Source organism: Barbatula barbatula (genome assembly GCF_947034865.1).
Source record: "Barbatula barbatula genome assembly, chromosome: 7".
In the NCBI taxonomy this organism is placed as follows: Eukaryota; Metazoa; Chordata; class Actinopteri; order Cypriniformes; family Nemacheilidae; genus Barbatula; species Barbatula barbatula.
In genome coordinates, this window is record NC_136770.1 from 12,801,575 (window position 1) to 12,820,548 (window position 18,974).

The 18,974-nt window shown below is 38.8% G+C and overlaps 1 protein-coding gene across 1 annotated transcript in view; it reads right to left on the minus strand.

Moving 5' to 3' along the window:
• Nucleotides 1–18,974, minus strand: part of tgfbr3 (transforming growth factor, beta receptor III) — an 81,368-nt gene that overhangs the window by 57,797 nt on the left and 4,597 nt on the right. Inside the window, exon 2 of the mRNA XM_079461328.1 lies at nt 17,038–17,188. Coding sequence (XP_079317454.1) covers nt 17,038–17,107 — 70 coding nt within the window. The 5' untranslated portion in view covers nt 17,108–17,188. The remainder of the gene's footprint in view (nt 1–17,037; nt 17,189–18,974) is intronic.

Genomic DNA, 18,974 nt, shown 5'->3' on the forward strand with positions numbered 1-18,974 from the left:
TGGCACTGCTGCTGTGACCACCCTTGAGGAGGATGATGTTAATTTTCCCTCAACAGAGCTGGTGACAGGAAGGTTGAAAAATTCTGAGATACTTCGAAATCTTGACTCATTCCTTTCCCATTTGACTGATACCGAACGCGGTGACGTAAGTAATGTCATTTGGACTTATGGTAACTTATTCTCCGATGTTCTTTCTCGTACTTCGCTGATAGAGCATGACATCAATGTTGGGGATTCAATACCCATAAAACAGCACGCATATCGGGTAAGTCCCGGGAAGCGAGCTCAGTTGCAAAAAGAGGTTACCTTTATGCTGGAAAATAACATAGCTGAGCCGAGTTTTAGCTCTTGGAGCTCGCCGTGTGTGTTGGTAAAAAAATCTGACGGTTCGTCTCGTTTTTGTACCGACTTTCGACGTGTTAATTCTGTCACAAAACCGGATAGTTATCCTTTACCTCGCATGGAAGATTGCATAGATCGAATTGGAAACGCTGCTTTTGTTACAAAAATTGACCTATTGAAAGGTTACTGGCAGGTGCCTATGTCAGAACGCGCAAAAGAGATCTCTGCGTTCGTGACACCGGACCATTTTTTGCAGTATAAAGTGATGGCTTTTGGCTTACGAAACGCACCGGCAACTTTTCAGAGGTTGGTAAATCATGTTATTCACGAAATGCACAATATTGACGCTTATCTGGATGACATGGTTATCTATAGTGCGTCCTGGTCAGAACATGTTAAACAACTTGATTTACTTTTCAGTCGTCTGTCCGCTGCTAGTCTCACTGTAAATCTAGCGAAGTGCGAATTCGGACGAGCCACGGTGACATATTTGGGAAAAATTGTTGGGAGCGGGCAGGTTCGGCCTGTAGAGTCTAAGGTGGACGCTATCACTAATTTCCCTGTGCCTACTACGCGCCGGGAGTTGCGTCGATTCTTGGGAATGGTTGGGTATTACAGAAATTTTTGTAAAAACTTTTCTGCTGTTGCCTCTCCCTTAACCGATCTCCTCAGTCCCAAAGTACCATTTAAATGGATGGACTCGTGTCAGGTGAGCTTTGAAAAGATCAAAGCGGTTTTGAGTAACTCTCCGGTATTATCCGCCCCTGATTTTTCATCTCCATTCTTTCTTGCTGTGGATGCAAGTGACACAGGTGCGGGAGCTGTACTTCTCCAGCGAGACCAAATTGGTGTTGAGCATCCCGTTTGTTTTTTTTCAAAAAAAATTAATAAACATCAGCAACATTACTCCACTATTGAGAAGGAGGCACTCGCTCTCGTCCTTGCTCTCCAACATTTTGACGTTTATGTTGGTTCTGTTTCATATCCATTGATTGTCTACACAGATCATAACCCCTTAGTCTTTCTGAACCGAATGAAGAATAATAATCAACGTTTGATGCGTTGGAGTCTGTTTTTACAGACCTTTGAATTGGACATTTGGCATATTCGTGGTAAAGATAATGTCGTTGCTGATGCTTTATCCCGTGTCTAATGGGAACAAATTGTTTTCTTTTCTTTGAAGGAAAAAGAGAACTTTTCTACAATTTGTTCACTTAAGGGTGAGGGTGTTACGAGTCTGTGACATGTTTGTTTTTTTGTTCCTAGGAGGAGCTGCGGGAAAGCCGCACGGGATGGGAGCTAATTGCGTCATCGGGATTCCGGATTTAAAAGGGCTGCTACTCCGTAATTGCGCTCTCGGTCTCTCGGTTTCTCCCTTCCATTGCTCTCGGGCGTTCTCCCAGCGCCGCCTTGGATTAGTTATTGTTTTGGTTCTATTCGAATTTTGATAAGGTTGTTTTTGTTGTAAATTAGCAGTAACGGGTAAGGTTTTTCTTTGTTTAGTTCACATCTTTATTTATTTAGTATGGAGCGAGGTAAGCAGTTGCCCGGAAGACTCACCTGTTTAATACTTTATTCGGGAGGTAGGTAAGATCTTTTTCCCAGAGAACAGGTGTAGTTAGGGAATCTGTTTTCTTAGTTTCCTACCCGTGAACTGTTATTCTTTTGTTTATTAATTCGTTGGATAAACCTTTTGAATTGTTATATTTGTCTGTTGAATTTCACGTTTATCAATTAAAACTGGAGGTGATTTAGAACTCAATCTGGAGTGGTGTTTTTCATATGTTCGGCCTATTTTCCTTTCTATTTAATAGTTTTGGTTGAATTAGCCAAACTGGTTATGGGCCGTAACAGGTACATGTGTGATTTAGTTTTCCTCCTTCACAGCCATCTCTTCCTCCCAATGGAGCAGACATTGTTGCCTCTCTAAATGACGGCATCACGCCTCCTTCCCTAACCAATGTCTGAGATCACTCAAACTCACTTTTTCCTTCCAAAGTGAACAGAGGAATAACAAGCCCAAGCCAGCCAAAGCCTGGAAAACAGCCAAAAGATTACAGCTCCTATTGGGCAGCAATGTTGTTTCTTTATTTAACTGAACCCACAGACAAAGTACTTCAGGTAGAAGAAAGCTGATCATTTGTTGTAAAATTGTTAAACAAAAAATTGACTTGAAATCAGGGCATGTGGTATACAATTAAAGTCTCCATAAAATTAAGAAATACAGTTAATTTATTAGCGCACATTACTAGCTTTGAGCTGAACAATCCACCAAAAAATGATTTTTATACAAATCTAAAAATTGACCTTCCCTCGAACATAGGTCCCTCTTTGATGATGTCAGTTTGACAGCTTGGGCAAAACATCTGTTAACCTCACTCACCCATGTAACTGTCAGTTTTCTGCAATCTCTATTTCTGAATGAAATGCCCACTTTTCTAGCTCCAATCAATTAACAATGTAAAACACAAGTCTTACATTCTACTTTTCCTAATTCAATATTCAATTTCTTCTTACATTCTATTTCTCTTCCTCAGCACTGCGCTCGACCTCAGCAGCGAGGGCACTCCGCCAACGTGTCTCTCCTTCCTCCCGGGTTTCGGCAACAACGCAACAAGATTCAATAAGAGGAAGGAAGGAGGCAGAACCGGCGAACGTAAAACAATCTTTAATTAAATGAACAAACAATAAAACAAACTTTAAATACCATACAAACACAATAAAACAAAACATAAAGTCCAGGCCTGGTCCTCTCTCTTCATAAACTAGTGTCGCTCATCTATTATGCTTCCGGAGCTCCTCCTTGAGAGATGCGAGACCGGTGCACGCACAGCTGACGCTCGTTATCACTCACGTGTCTTAGGGGTGTACCGATCCTTCGTAGTACGATATTTTGCAATGCAAAAATGTTACAATGCGCATTGTTGAAAGATGGGATATTTTACGATATGATGCTCTATTAATTCAATTTGTTGAGTGGTCAAGACACTACCTACTCTGCACCATCGCGTCATGTGTGCTTATCTCACATATGTGATATAGAAAAGTCTCTGTGAGAAGGAAGCGCAAGACGTATGCTTTGATCAGAGTTACAAATGCGTTTAGCGTCTGACTCTGATCGATGTTGTATCTCCTTATTGGTGCATCTAGACCTTAGTATTGCATTTGACACCTTTGACCACAGCACACTCCTACATAGACTTGAATATTACGTCGGCATTAAGGGAATAGCTTTGGAATGGTTTAAATCTTATTCAGCCGACCGTTTTCAATATGTAGCAATAAACAATGAGGTGTCAGTACGGTGTCCTACAGGGCTCAGTCTTAGGGCCTTTGCTCTTCGTATTATACATGCTACCTCTACGAGATAATAAAGTGACACAAAGTTAGCTTTCACTGTTATGCTGATGATACACAACATTATATTTCCTAGAAGCCTCATAAAATACAGCCGTTCCATCGAATAAAGAAATGCATAGTTGATATAAAAAACTGGATGAAAAAAAAAAAAAAAGTATGAGCATATAAGCCCGGTTCTGTCAACCTTGCACTAGCTCCCTACAAAGCATCGCATTAACTTTAAAATCTTGCTAATTACCTATAAAGCCCTACATGGTTTAGCTCCTCACTACTTGAGTGAACTTCTCTTGTATTAAAGTCCATCACATGCTCTACGCTCATAGGTGTCCGATCAGCTGGTAATACCTAGAATTTGCAGGTGGGAGATCCTTTTCCTATCTAGCGTCTAAACTTTGGAACAGTCTTCCTTGCACTGTCCGGGAGGCAGATACACTCTGTCAGTTTAAATCTTAGACTAAAGACGCACCTTTTTAATCTTATATACACTACATTGCCATAATATAAATCCTCCAGGCTGCATTAGTTAGATCAACCAGGAACACTTCCAATAACAACTGATGTACTTGTTGCATCAAAGAGTGCAGAACAGTACTCTACTCTCAGCCAGTCTTGTCTCATTGTTCCAAGGTTACCACAGCGGGCAGGATGTAGTTCATGCCCAGACCTGATGGTAGAGCGGAGAGAGGGAAGCGGCGACCTGACAAGAGATTAGATTATTAGATTATTAATGATAATCTTAAATCTATAATTGACCTTTATTTATTTTGATTTAGCCTTGTTGTACAAGCACTGTCGAGCTTGTGCAGAGGCTGCAGCTTTTGCCAGAGGGGAACTGGAATCCCCTGGTTGGGCCTGGGTTCTCCTGAGGTTTTATTTTTATCCAATGGAGCTTTGGGTTCCTCTCCACCATTTGCATACTTTAAATCGGTGTGTGTGTCTGTCTTCTGCGCAAGTTAAAATACTATATAGTTCACATATTTACTGTAGTGCTGTAGGGCAAACAGGATCTGCGGGGTCCTCGGTGGAACTACAAGGGGTCCGTGTCCTTGCGGGCAACTTTTTTATGTAAGCCATGGGTACAGAAATATTACAACAAATGTTCATTGAAGCTCCCGCATATTGCAATGTTAACCTGCGCGTGGACAAAAAACATCCATTCAGACACCAGAAGCAAGAAAGTTAACCTTACATCTGCTTCATCATTTCCCTTCCGAGTACACATGAGAGGAGTCGCGTGCAAATAAAGTTCATTCTCATATATTTCAGAACTTCTGTACAAATTTGTTAAAGCTGCAAACTGCTAATTTCACAGGAAAATGACACGCACCGCTTCTGCATTGTAAACTCTGACATCTTACGTGTTTAAAATCAATAAATGCACCGTGTACTGATGGTTCATGTCAAACAAGTTGCCCAAAAAATAACGCGGACTGGTTGCATGTTGGTCTCCTTTTAGTCTGATATGATAAAAACTAGGTTTTTTTTGCAGAAAGAAGACGGAGCTCAGAATTATAAAATAGCGGTGTGTTCTGCAACACAGAGAAGCGGAAGAAAATATAAGAATTACACTTAATAAAACGGCCTGCTTTTACAACAGAATGCATAAGACTCTACCTTTAATAGACTAGTCTTTGCGCCATTAACCAGGGTCAGTCATTTCATTAAAGCCTTAATAAAAACTACTGTTCAGGACAAAGAAAAATGTCCTAATACAGTGAAACTGAAAGTGTTCCTAGATGTTCTGCACCACAGACAAGAATGTAAAAAATGCAATGCAAATACATGTGATACAATAAAAGTGGAATATAAGTAAATTGAATTTCATGTGAGTGCAAGGGAAAGCCAGCAAATATGTAAAATCAGATTTTACCTATATAGTAAACAATATTTGATTTTATATTTGTAATATATATTTTTATATTAGTATTTTTATTTGACTAAACCGTATAAAAAATAACTAGCCATTCTAACACGCACTGTGAGTCAGTTACGTCACCTATATGTTTCTTTGCTCACAGCTGATTGGTCAAACTTCAGTCTGAGATCTCGAATCCAGAACATAGCCTGCCCCGGAGCAGGTTAGCCGTGCAGCGTAAGATACCATGGCGACGAACACCGAAGAAAGCCGAGCTACTCTCATGGTACCTAAAACCCAAGGTTGGCACAAACTAAACTGAAACATAGCTGGCTAGCCACCGAAACCAGCTTCATGGCACAGGCCCCAGAGCATCCAAAACTGAGGAATATGTTTATGTAAGTGTTTTGCAAGCAAATGCTTTTTAAAACTATTGTGAAAACAATTTCCCAATGCAATTTTAGTGAGGATATTTTCATTTCATTGGGATCAAAACATTTTGACAAGTAGACAAAGCTAAAAATCTGTACATCTCACTAAAGCATGCAACCAGATAAATTGTGTACATACAATAGAGCAAAAAAGAGATCATGACTACCTTCAAGAGTACAAGCGACTAAGCCTCTAGTGCATATACTGCCGCCCACATGCACCTGTTTCATTGATGCTGAATGACATATCTACAACTGTAACTGGGTCTACACCACACATTTCTGACACGCACACAGCTCCCCAACCATTTACAGTAAAATCACTTCTATCTGCACCATCGTTATTTTCTTGCTTACTTGCAAAAAGATACATCCCATCACAAATTCACGGGCTAGTCCATACCTTACACTTGCCAATTAAATGACATGGGTGACAGCTTGTGGGTGATAACAAGCTTCCCACACTGTTCTGACCAAATGAGAAGATGCAAGAGCAAGTTAAAGAATCAGCACGAAAGTTTGTGTGTTTGAACAAAATGGAGAGTTAGTGTGTGCGTGCATTAACAAAAGCATTTGCACGTGTGTGCCGCTCCGCTGAGCTCATGCAGTGAGAAGCGGAGATGGATTACTTTCTGGTATTTTGTGTGGAACCACGTGAGCGAGCTCCAACATTGCACAACACAGAAAACATTCAGAGTACTTGCCGAGTAAGAGAAAGTGTGATTTCTGAAGAGTTCCTGCACCTGAACCATATTTCTACGAAATAATTGAATATATCTTGATGTTATATATATCAGGCTACTTCATCCTCCCATTGTGTAATACATTGCAGGTGTGAAAAATATTCACCAGACCTGTTTTAATGGTGTTTTGAGCATCCTCCCCCGACTTCACTTCCATTGTTTTCCACCGGCTGTAAAACGGAAAAGTCACATAATTTACTTCCGTGTTCAAAAATAAGGTGAATTCTCCGACTGAAATAATTTCCAATAAAAATACTTAATTCTTAGACAATCTTGGTCAAAAGCACCTAAGTTTGGCATAGGAATTATTGTCAATCCAAAACTGAAATGTGATGTCACATTTCTGAACAAAAGCAAACCAACCCTCTAACTTAAGTCAGAAAACACCACCATGTTTTTGATTGGCAACAACCCTGAACCCTAAAAGTGTCATTTAGCTATACGATTCATCACACCTCAGATATTAAGGTTTAAAAAGGGGGAGGTTCAAAGTCATGGAGACTGGAGAGGTAGGGAGAGGGATAAGATGAAAAGGGGGAGTACAGTACATAAAGTGCAAGCAAGGCAGCTATTTTGCACACCTGCAATATGTGCCCTCACTGGTGAGATGGATTGTTATTCTGAAAGTAGCAGTTACAGCTGTTCTGAGTACTCTGCGGAGGATTTCTCACCTCCAGAATCACTTGGCATGAAGCAAGGACAAACCTGATGAAGCTTGGATGGGAAAACACGCCTTGACAGTCAGACCGTTTGCAACTGATTTAGGTGCACGAAATCCCATCAATAGCTGCATCGTCTTTCCAATAAGACAAACAGAACAAAAACTATAACTCTCAAAACGCATCTGCACCGTGTGGCAGCTACAGCTGCTTTTTATAGCTTTAGTGAGTGTGAAACATCTGATATGTCGATATTAGCATTAGGTTCTTTCACATTGGCAGCGTTTGTCACGTCCAGCTGCTATTGTGACGCAAATACAACAATCACAAAGTTCACTGAATTTTATTTGAATTTCAAAAAACATTTAGAAGCAAAACCTCGTTTGTGCAGCTTTTGACTTAGCTGAAATAACTTAAAATGATTCATATAATAAGTAATTTACAAAAATAAAAATGATGTCATCATTACCTCACCCTCTTGGCATTTCAAACCTGTATTACTTTCTTTCTTCTGCAGAACAGAGCTGTTCAGTTAGCAACTTTCACGTGAGTGATATCGAGCGTCAACTGTGCGTGCACCGGTCTCGCATCATAATCATATGATCAAATCATATGGAAACAGTACTTACAGTATATAGAATGAGGGATTAGGCAAATCCTCTGAACTCTTTGCCTTCCATGCCCTGTAAAATTCCCAGGCATTGGGTTGCTTCTTTTAATGAACGCAATATTCTCTCTGCTCATGTTTTATTATATCTGTATTCGCTAGACCTGTACTGCTTATCCCACTTTAACTTAAAGTCGAGCCTGAGGCAACAAACACAGTAAGCCAATGCACTCTTTCCTGGGAAACAGAGGCAGTTCAGTTCATCTGGTTTTAAATGAAAATGGAATCACAGAAGATAAGGGAAAGTAAAAATTAAATGTATTAAATCATGACAGAAGGTGGTACTAGGAGGTAATCCAAATGTTCTGTTACCAATTCATTGGTTGTCTTTAAACAATTACATCACTTATGTCCCTATCTTCTTCTATGGTAAGGAGAAAAACTAATATCTGTAAAATAAGACTGATCAAGGTATCACAATGTCTGTGTCTTAAAATATACTATGTCTAATGAGCCAAAAAATAAACATCATAAACAGACAAGGAACCTAATGTAGCTTTCCTGTTGCTCAGTGATTATGAGCCCTAGCTCATGGCACTAGCAATGCCCAGGTATTGGGTTTGATCCCAGGGGATTGCACATACTTAGAAACAAATGTATAGTATAAGTAAGTCGCTTTGGATAAAAGGGTCTGCCAAATGCGTAAATGTAAATGTTTCCTTAAAGGGATATTTCAGCCAAGAAACAAAATGTCCCCATGTTTAACTCACCCTCAACTAAAAAAACTTCTAATTTACTCCTAACTGCTATCTTACCGTCATGTCATTTTACATTTATGCATTTTGGCAGACGCTTTTATCCAAAGCGACTTACATTGCATTTTATTATACTTTTGTTTCTGGCTATGTGCAATCCCCTGGGAGCCACAGGCAAGATGATCATACGCCTTTAACAGCTTTGCTATTTGCTGTAGCTAGTTCTGCCCTCCAACGTGCTGTACAATGCAAGCATTAAATGCTTAGCTTTATCATATCTTAGATCACACAAATAACAATGAACAAAGTAATTAATAAATACAGACATACATACATGCAGAAATGAAGCAATAAAGGTAAAAAACAGTTAACTTTGAGAATTCGCACCGAACATTCGCAGCAATCTGAACGGGATTACGCCCTACAGGTGTCCTATACACCATGTCCTCTCAGTCGTATAACTAGAGCACTTATCCCGAGTGAAAACATAAGATTAGTTTTATTATTTCTGTCTTATTTCTGGTGTTTCATTCATCTAATGATTAATTGGTTTGTTTATTGGAACATTTATCTATTTATAATTTAAATTTAAGTCATTTTCAGCACATCAGTAAATCAACTGTATGCAGGACGGAAAGTGTTTCTGCCGCCATGTTTTTTTTGGTGCCGTTCCATGGTGAATCGTAATATCGCAGCTCCATTGATAATGGCTTTTTTAGTCGTGGTGCACACGCTCAACCCAGGGTAAGCCTACCCAGAGTAAATTGAACTAACTCAAATCAGCTGTTCTGAAACCAAAAGCTAAAAGTTTCTAATTTCTAAGTAAACCAACTCCAAGTTCACGGTTTAACCTAGAGTTGGTTGAACCTCCTTATTGAGACGGTCACCTGTATGAACCCTGGCGAAGTGAATCGAGCACAGAAATACTACGTCATTTGTTCAACTAGTTTTCCATGTTGACCATGTTAAGCTTGAGAAGCCAGTACGTTTAACAGTGTAAAAAAGTCAGAATGCAGAACATAGCATGCTACCGCTGCTTTAAGAGCATTTTGATTGGGGACACATCTTTAATTTCTCAGGCAGGAGGACAGCGTCAGAGGAAAATTCATGATGGTCGTTACTAGTCTAGAGAGACAGCACAAACTATGAAGGTTTGTGAGGAGGCACAGGCTATTCTCTGTCTCTCTCTTTCTCTTCATCTCTCCCTCTAACTATAACTCTTAGGGCTTATATAAATCAACAGCCTTTGAAGTTAAGGATGACATGACCATTTCCCACAGGATAGTAGAAGGAAAAGATACAAAGAAAAGAAGATGCATAACAGACAAGCAGACATCTGCTCCATACATGAGTGTGCATGACCAGCTTTAATGTTCGCCCTGCCATTACATACAGGTCCCCTTTACTTCTGGAACATATGCACATAAAGAAATCAACACAGGAATGTATGTACAGTAATACATCAGCATACATGTGACAGGTGAGCACAGCCAGCAAAATAAAAAATCCAGACATACAGTTACAGCGTGCATGCATTGATCTGTGTGTGATATCTCATGCAGTGTCACTGATGTGAATTATGTCCTCTGGACATTGATGTTAAATGGTACTCTTGCACAAATCCACAAAAACATCATAAATACTAAATATTATCATTAGGGTCTACCAGGTCAAGAAAAGCATTTCTATATATATGAAAAAAATCAGTCTGTGCTTAGAATAAATGAGCCAGTATAGCACGTGTGCGATACAATTTGGCAGGTGTATTGACAAAGAGCTGTGTGTTTGTGTGAAGTGTTTGTAGTTGCGCTTCTTTGGTTGTGACATTAAAATTGCGGTGCGCCATTGATTAATGTATTTTGCAAGTTTTCATGTATTTTGCAAGTTTTCATGTATTTTGCAAGTCTTAATGTATTTTGAAAGTTTTAATGTTTTCTGAAAGTTTTTTAAGTTATAAGCTAATTCCATGTTTTCGAATAATATTGCCAAGGGGCAGCATGTATATGGAGAATAGCAAGGGTCCTAAATCCAATCCCTGAGGTAATCCATAATTTACTTGCGCTAGATTTGACGATTCCCCATTTAAATGGACAACTTGATATATGTCTGATACATGCAAGTAAGATCTGGACCTTTGTAGTGCCTGTCCCTGAATACCGTTATAATTGTGTAAGCGATCTAAAAGTATGTTATGGTCTACAGTTTTGAACGCAGCACTTAGGTCAAGCAGGACTGGGGTGAGATGTTACCTTTATCTGATGCTATAAGCAGGTCGTTTGTCATTTTAACTAGTGCAGTTTCAGTACTATGATGCGGTCTAAAGCCTGTCTGAAATTTTTCATGTATGTCATTATTTTGTAAGACAGAGCACAACTGAGTGTACACTACTTTTTTTAGAAAACCTCTGTAGCACCAGTGCTTTGTGCAAAAAAGTTAACATACAGTCCTGATGCTTGAAGTGGCCACCAACTGTTGTAGTCAATTTAGGGAATTCTACTGTAAAGCATTGTGAAACCGCTGGATACGGATGGGACGGGATGACATGTGATTGGTTGAAAAAGTCTGGCATCCATTGAAGCAGGGAAGAGCACTTTTCAATGATCCTTGTACAGCCTGTTCCCAGAAGTTCTTCTTACTATAATGGCAAACTAAACATTCCTCTGACCTCATTGCATTGTCAGCATTAGAACAGCACAACTTCTCGACTGACTCCTCAACAAAGGGGTTCACAAAAGGGAACATTCCTTTTTTTTTTAGAAGATATGCAAGGTTTTGTTTGTTTGTTTTCTGATGATGTCTATCAAATATTTTTGGTTCTGTAGCGGATTTCTCTTTTCTAAAAACGAAAGGGCTTTTTTTATGAATACGAGTTGTTTTTCAAAGTAATAGCACCTGAATGAACTTGAGACCACTTTTGTCCAGAACACATAAACAGGGACGAGTAAACACTTTGATGCCTGTGGCAATTTGGACAGTGATTCTTCACCCCACTTTGGCAGCTTCTCCACTAGGACTCTACTCAGATAAACAAAGACGTCACGTCATGTTTCTCTTTGTCAGCGGTCAGAGCAGCCATATCCTCACATTTCCTTTTTTGCTCCAAACCTTCCAAGGACCTCAAACAAGCACGTGAGAGTACACCTCCAAATCACTACATTTCACCATGCATTGAAGACTGTTAGTGCATGGACTGTGATCTAAAAGAAGATAATTTATATAAAAAAAATCTGCTTCAGACATTCTGAGGCTTAAAAACGAACTTAATTAAAATATAAAAAATAACAGATATTAATTTATTATATGGAGCAATAGGGTTGACATAGCTCTGATGAAACCCATGAGTACCACAAATGAGAAAATGCCCTTGTTCTTACATATATTGGCACAGGAATATCCCCACGGCTCTGTGAGTCATTTGTTTAGGCAGATCTACGCTGTGTGCTGCCAAGGAGAACAGGCTTATCTGTCAATGTGTGTGTTATGCTCCAAATTATCTCCAAATTTTATATTGGATTAGTGTGTTCTCAAAAAGTTGTGTAATCAAAACCACATATGTATACTCATGTTCTGCTGAATTTGGCATTCCAAATACATTACCTCAACATGTAGAGTTTGCTCATACAAATATATAATATATATAAAATACAAATTGGTAGTTGAAAAATATACCATACATGTTTCCCATAGCGTGACAAACATAGCATAAGATAGACTTCTCTTCATTGCTATTTTTTTCTAAATGTATGCTGTCACACCATAGGACATATTATGGTTTATTTGTCAACTATCCATATACATATTTCAAGTTTCATTCATGGTTAGTGTGTTCTTCACACCCTTCAACATCTAAACGAGAGAGCCCTAAAGTTTAGTAAACAATATTATGTGGTGGATGGAATCAAATGGATTAAGTGTCAAACAAAAGTTAAGGTTTAACATTCATGCAAAGTTGTTGCCATAGCAAACTTTATAATGCAGTACACTCCTGCCTAACATAGTAAATGATGCAAAGTTATTTTTGACATCAGAGAAGCAGTTTTAGCAAGATGTTCTTCACACAGCCAAATGAAAAGGAGTTAACTGTAGCAATTTTTCAACTTTTCAATGAAATCACCGCACGCTCCTTAGCCTTCTCCAAAATCTTGTGGAGCGTAATTTTTTTCCGTTTCTTTTTTCCTGCACACTATGAAACACAATGGAAAATGCAGGGTCACCCCAGCTGTTCTCCATTAGGGTTCTGGCTGGGGACGTCTACACACTCAGTTACTGGCATAGCAGTTGTGGTGGGGAGGGTAATAGAGATAGAGAAAAACAGGAAAGAGTATTGAATTGACTCGCCGTGGTGTAGGTTGCAGTAACCTGTAATTAAGCCAATGCTGGGTTGCTGTTGCTATGTACACATCTCTACACCTCTGATTCACGCCAGCACAAGAGCAGCAAAGGAGTCTGATTACTAGCACTTAAATCATCCAGCAACATCTGGTTTAGGAAGGAGATCTCTCTCTTTCTCTTTCTCTCTCTCTCTCTCTCTCTCTCTCTCTCTCTCTCTCTCTCTCTCTCTCTCTCTCTCTCTCTGTGTCGCACTTTCTCTTCAGTTTGGATCAGCATGTGGAGTGTGGCGGTTTGGATCGCGTTGCCTCCACAGCGCTGTGGTTCAGATTGCAGTGGTTGCGCAATGCAATTTGGCAGCCCTCACAGGCATACACAGACGTATGCACATTCAGACACAGCCAGTCACACAAACCATAAAACAGCACATAGATCATTTCTCTTTAAGATTCGAAGAGCCACAGTCTGTCTGATTTTGTGCCTGACTGTTGAGAGTGAAAAAGAGAAGGAATTGTTTTCAATGAGATTTCGAAAATAAAATGTTGTTTGGAGCCGTTTGTCAGAGCAAACAAACAGGAATGTCTATTGCAAAACTTTACGCTGATTATTCACAAAGGCTTTTTACTTATTTTCTTATTTTTCACTTGTTCTTTATTCTTCAAACTATTTTTATATGGCATTTAAAACAATTTCTTTAAAAAATATAGGGTGAATTCAGGATAATTGGGGCAATTTTTGCCATTGATATGAGTGTCACAAAGTGTCCCAATCCACCTGAATTCACCCTATATATACTATATATAAACCTACTTTTGCTTGAAATCTAGTGCATATAATTATTGATTCATTTGGTGCTTGATGTAAGATTGCCACAAGTCATTTTAAAACTCCAACAAAGCCTTGTCTATATTAGCCAAAGATGACAGGGATTTTAAGGTTTAAAAGATCCCAGTACAGTAGTGACAGCTTAACCACAAGGTCAGAATCTCTCCCACCAGGCCATCCTTACTGTTGAGCAAATTATATAGTTTATTCAGATAATCGTATAAAACAGAACGTTCATTTCTTTTAAATTATGATGAAGGACTGATTATTGAAGTCTGTTATGTAGCCGAATATAACTGCAGATGTATTTCTGTCACTCGCCTTTCAGCACTAATTCATGTCATGGCACGTGACGTGACAGAATGGAAGAACTCTCTGTATGCATCTTAGGGGCTAAGAGGAACTGTCAAGGGTAAAAGTTATAGAGTGATGAGGTGAAAAGTTAGACCCTGCGCCTTGGTACACGCGCAGACGTGTGTTCCTGCAGCGGCCTCACAAGCTGCACACTCGGCCCTTAGCATTACCAGCATCCTGCAAGAGCTGTTTTTGGCAAGAGCTACAAATTAATATCTGGCATGATACTCTCCGCTTCACCAGTGAAACCTGAGGGCTTCTAAAAGCCCTGCCATTCCATAATAACAGACTGTACTAAGAATTTAAAGCATAGCAAGATGAGAAAACAAAAAGGCAACTCTGAGGTAGAAAAAAGAAAACAACTGAAGGAGTGAACAGTGAGAAATAGAGTCAGAAAACAGGCACCTTATTTAAGACACCTATTTAGGTTGTTTCTTGAACTCAAGAAAGTCATAACATTAGGATCCGACAAGACTCATCAGATGCAAATTTCAATATTTTCCAAAGTCTTTCCTAACAAGTTTAAAGAGCAGATGTGACTGATTCCACAAGATTCTGCGAGGAAGAAAAAGAAAAAAAGTTACTTGATTACAACTTGGTCTTTTGTGACTTCCTTGCAGCCTATTACTAAGCAATTACACACAAGTCATACTGACATATGAGTGTTAACTACACATAGAATATGATCTCCTATCTTGGCTCGCTTCATCCTGTCCATTAAATTACAGTGAGAAACAGATCTGGGAAGTTCACACAGATATTTTTCCTCTTTAATCATGCATCATACATAACTCCCCGGCGTTAAGTGAGGATAATCCTTTCTGGTGGCAACCTCGGTCTCACAGAGATGTTTATATATCACACATCTATCTATAATCTGATGACTATAGCTGCATGTTGACTGACAGGGATCTAAAAGTCGAAAGTCGAAAAAAAGTCGAAAGTGCTAAGGGCAGAAAACACTTTGATGCCACAAATTCTCTGAGCTGTTTGAGTTCTACAACAAAACAAATATTGAAAACAGACACTATGGCTAATGGCACTTTTTTCAAAATCTGCACAAATCTGAGTTTGTGATTTACATTACTTTCATATAGTGACAAATTTCAGAAGAGAAAGAATAGTGAGTGTGGTTACATTCAATTGACTGGAATGAGGAAAGCTGGTGATTGATTTAGAAATTGACAGTTGAGATGTTCAGAGAAATATGTTTCCAAAGAAATATGTTCTGACCAAGAAGACAAAATCAAAAGACAAACATCTTTTTTTTGTGTGTGAAGAAGAAGGAGGTGTTGTTGTTTACTGTATAGAAATATTTAAATGACCTACATTGCCCTCTGCTTATTTAGACACATCTTATTTCTCAAATAATTCTAACATTTATTGTTATGTCCAACTGAGATTAGAACCCGGGTCTCCCATGTAGCAGGCAAAAGCATTACCTAGGTGCCACAAGGTGGTGTGTTTAGACCCAAAATGCAGAGTATCCAGCAAGGAACAGGCAAAAACTAAAGTAATCCGCATCAAACACAGGGCAAATACTCTGCCACTACTCACGGACAGGTTTAGTCACCTTGACTTCACCAGTGTCAACTCAAGACTGAGCAAGGAACTCAAAATGACAGGGGTATTAAATAAGCAGCTTAAACAAGGTTCAGGTGAAACAAACAAATCAATAACGAGAACATGTGACAAGGAAACTATGAGGACCTCACATGGCCAAAAAAAGGAACAGTCACATAATTCATGACATTTATCACTCGTTATTTGTTCATTTATTGGCTGGTTCATTTATTATGAACTGCCTGACAAAATATAACCATGCTCATTTATTAATTTGTTTTATTCCCATAGTTATTTGTGTTATTCCACAGTTTGATGAGTATTCTAAAATGTGAAAAGAAATATTACTGCAGAATGAGTACGTGACGCAAACATTTTGGGATTGGTAGTCTACATATATTGCTATTTCCAAATCTAAACCTGTGCCCCATGGAATTCTATCTGGGTTTTAAACTGGAATAAGGGCATTTGGTTTAATTGACTGAGAAATCGAAAATATAAGATTGACCAGTGGGATGTGTTACTAAGACAGAACAAGACAAAGTAAATCAAAGAGTGCTGAAAAATACAAGTTCTCTTATATCATAATGCTCAAATCACGACAACCCGGACTTGATGCCTTTCATGATTTTCCCTGGTTTTTATGTTTGTTTGGTTCCTGCCATATTGTTTTCTTTCCCCTTTTTCTCTTGGCATGCAACTATCTGTCAGGCTGTTGTGCCAGAGGGGAACAAATCATCGCTCTTCTAAAGAGACTGAGCCAACAAGCCTTGATCAATCAAAAAGATAGAGCTGCCTGAATCGGGTTAGAGGAGGCATAGCTGACATGCGGTGCTGCTCTTTCGGGCTGAGAGATTGAGGCTGTCAGCACTTTCTTAATGCAAATCCCCCCGGCCTCTGCTCTCTGACAGCCAGATCTAGAAGACTCATGCTGGGAGGAACCGGGGAAATTCCGAACACAGGGGGCGAATCGTGATTGCCTGACAAAACAGGCAACACTGCCTCACTCTGTCAAGACAATGAGCACGGAGTGCAACTTTTCGCGAACACACCCTACAAAGAATCTCTCCAAAGAACATGTTTAGTCTTTATATGAAAAAACGAATCCAGACATGCATACATATGGTCATACATATAGCTTCCCTTATGACAGTTCAAAGTGCAGAACCACAGAACAACTATGAAACATTCTCTAGTGTGTGAACAGCTCTTACCTGCAGAGGCCAAGTAGCAGAAGGTCAAAGCCAGGAAGGTGGAGGGATGTATATATGCTGTTAACCACATGGCTTGAAGAAAGCGCCCTTTCTGAAGACAGGCGTACAGAAACAGGCAAAAGGATGTCTTCTTTCTTAGTCTGCACACAGTCTGTATAAGAGATGGCGAGAGATAGCGAGAGAGAGAGATTTTAGTCTGTGACCAAACAGCAGGGTATTAGGGTCTTAATGTCACATCTTGTATGCTCTGAAGGGATAAGACAGCAGGACTCTGGTTGAGGTGACGGCACTTATTAATCTCTACCAACTAATTACGCCTTGTATGATGCGTAGAAATGAGGAGAAGAAATAGGTTGTCATTTATCGCCCAAAAATGAATATTCTGTCATCATTTAGTCACCCTCAAGTAATTTCATACCTGTATAAATTACTTTGTTCTAGTGAATAAAGAGAAAGGTATTTGGAAGAATGTTAGCAATTTTTGACTACAATACATCATTGACTACCATAGTAGGTAAAGGTGCCCCAGAACTGTTTGTTTTCCTAAATACTTCAAAAAATAAAATTTTGTGTTCAACAGAACAGAATTTTTTTTTCCCAAAAAAGAAAATTGCTAACATTCTTCCAAATATATTTATTTGTGTTCAACAGAACAAAGACATTTATACAGGTTTGAAACAATCTGAGGGTGAATAAATGCGGACAGAATATTCATTTTTGGGTGCCCTTTGCTTTTAATGGCCTCAGGCTTTGGGAATCAGCAGGAACCTAACAAAACATATTATGGGTACCACAGTAATATTTTAATTATTTATGTGTAGTAGGCTTTATAGTTATAGTTTTGATTTGCATTGGATTTCAGAAGTTCTTAAAAAAATACTCTGCAGTGATAACAATGCAGTGATAAAAATTGTAAACACAATAGAGACATCTCCCATCACAACCCCAACTGAATTTAGGAGACGAAACGGCCAACTGTAGTTAACCAGAGGGTGGGCTAAACCCACACTAATAGAGCTTAAATGAAACACTATGAACTTTCCCCTACTCCACTACCTGACAAAAATGGCCCAATAATAAACATTGCATCTGCATTACTGACAGATATTGAGTCTTTACATAAAAAACCTTTCAAACACATTTACACTGGCATTCAAAACATTTATGTCTACTCAAAGCCTATTAAACTTTACGTCAGTCTCTAATCAGATGTTTTAATTCCATTCTGACAAAATTAACAGTGTTCACCGTAACACATTTAAAATCTCAACAGCTACAGTGTATTGTGAATTGATCAAAATAATTTTAGTTTAAAAAAATGACACTTCGTATTATATGTTTTCTTTTAAGTGCCAAGTCCCACGTTTCAAATAATAAATATGTTAATTCAACATATTACAGTTTATAATTTCCCAAAACAATCGTATTGGCTTTGTTTAAATTTTTTATCTTTAAGCTTTTAACTTGAAATTGACCACATATCTAAAATCAGGGTTAAAACCAAAAGTCTAGTTAAGCAATTAACTATTATTGTCAGACAGTTTATTCCTATAAATTCGTAATATGTCAAAACTTGATACTCAAAGCAATTTTTATTCTTTAGAATTAAACATAATCAAAGTGCTACAACACTTAATCTTGTTAGCCTCACATAATGCTGCTTTCACTTGTTTTTTTATCGTTTTTTGCTTGCGAAATTGAGCTGTTATGAAAGTAGCAGATTTTCAAAAGAAATTAATACTTAACATCTTACTGTCTCAAGGACACTTCCAATAACACTCACATCAACCCGACCAAAAACGGCACAGGTTTGTCATGTTAGTACTAAGACAAAACAAGGCTGATGAGTTTACCAGTTAACATTCAAAGCAACCAGCCACCCGTGTAGCAACGGGTGAGTCACAGGTCCCTCACCCCACCACATGTTGCCCCTATAC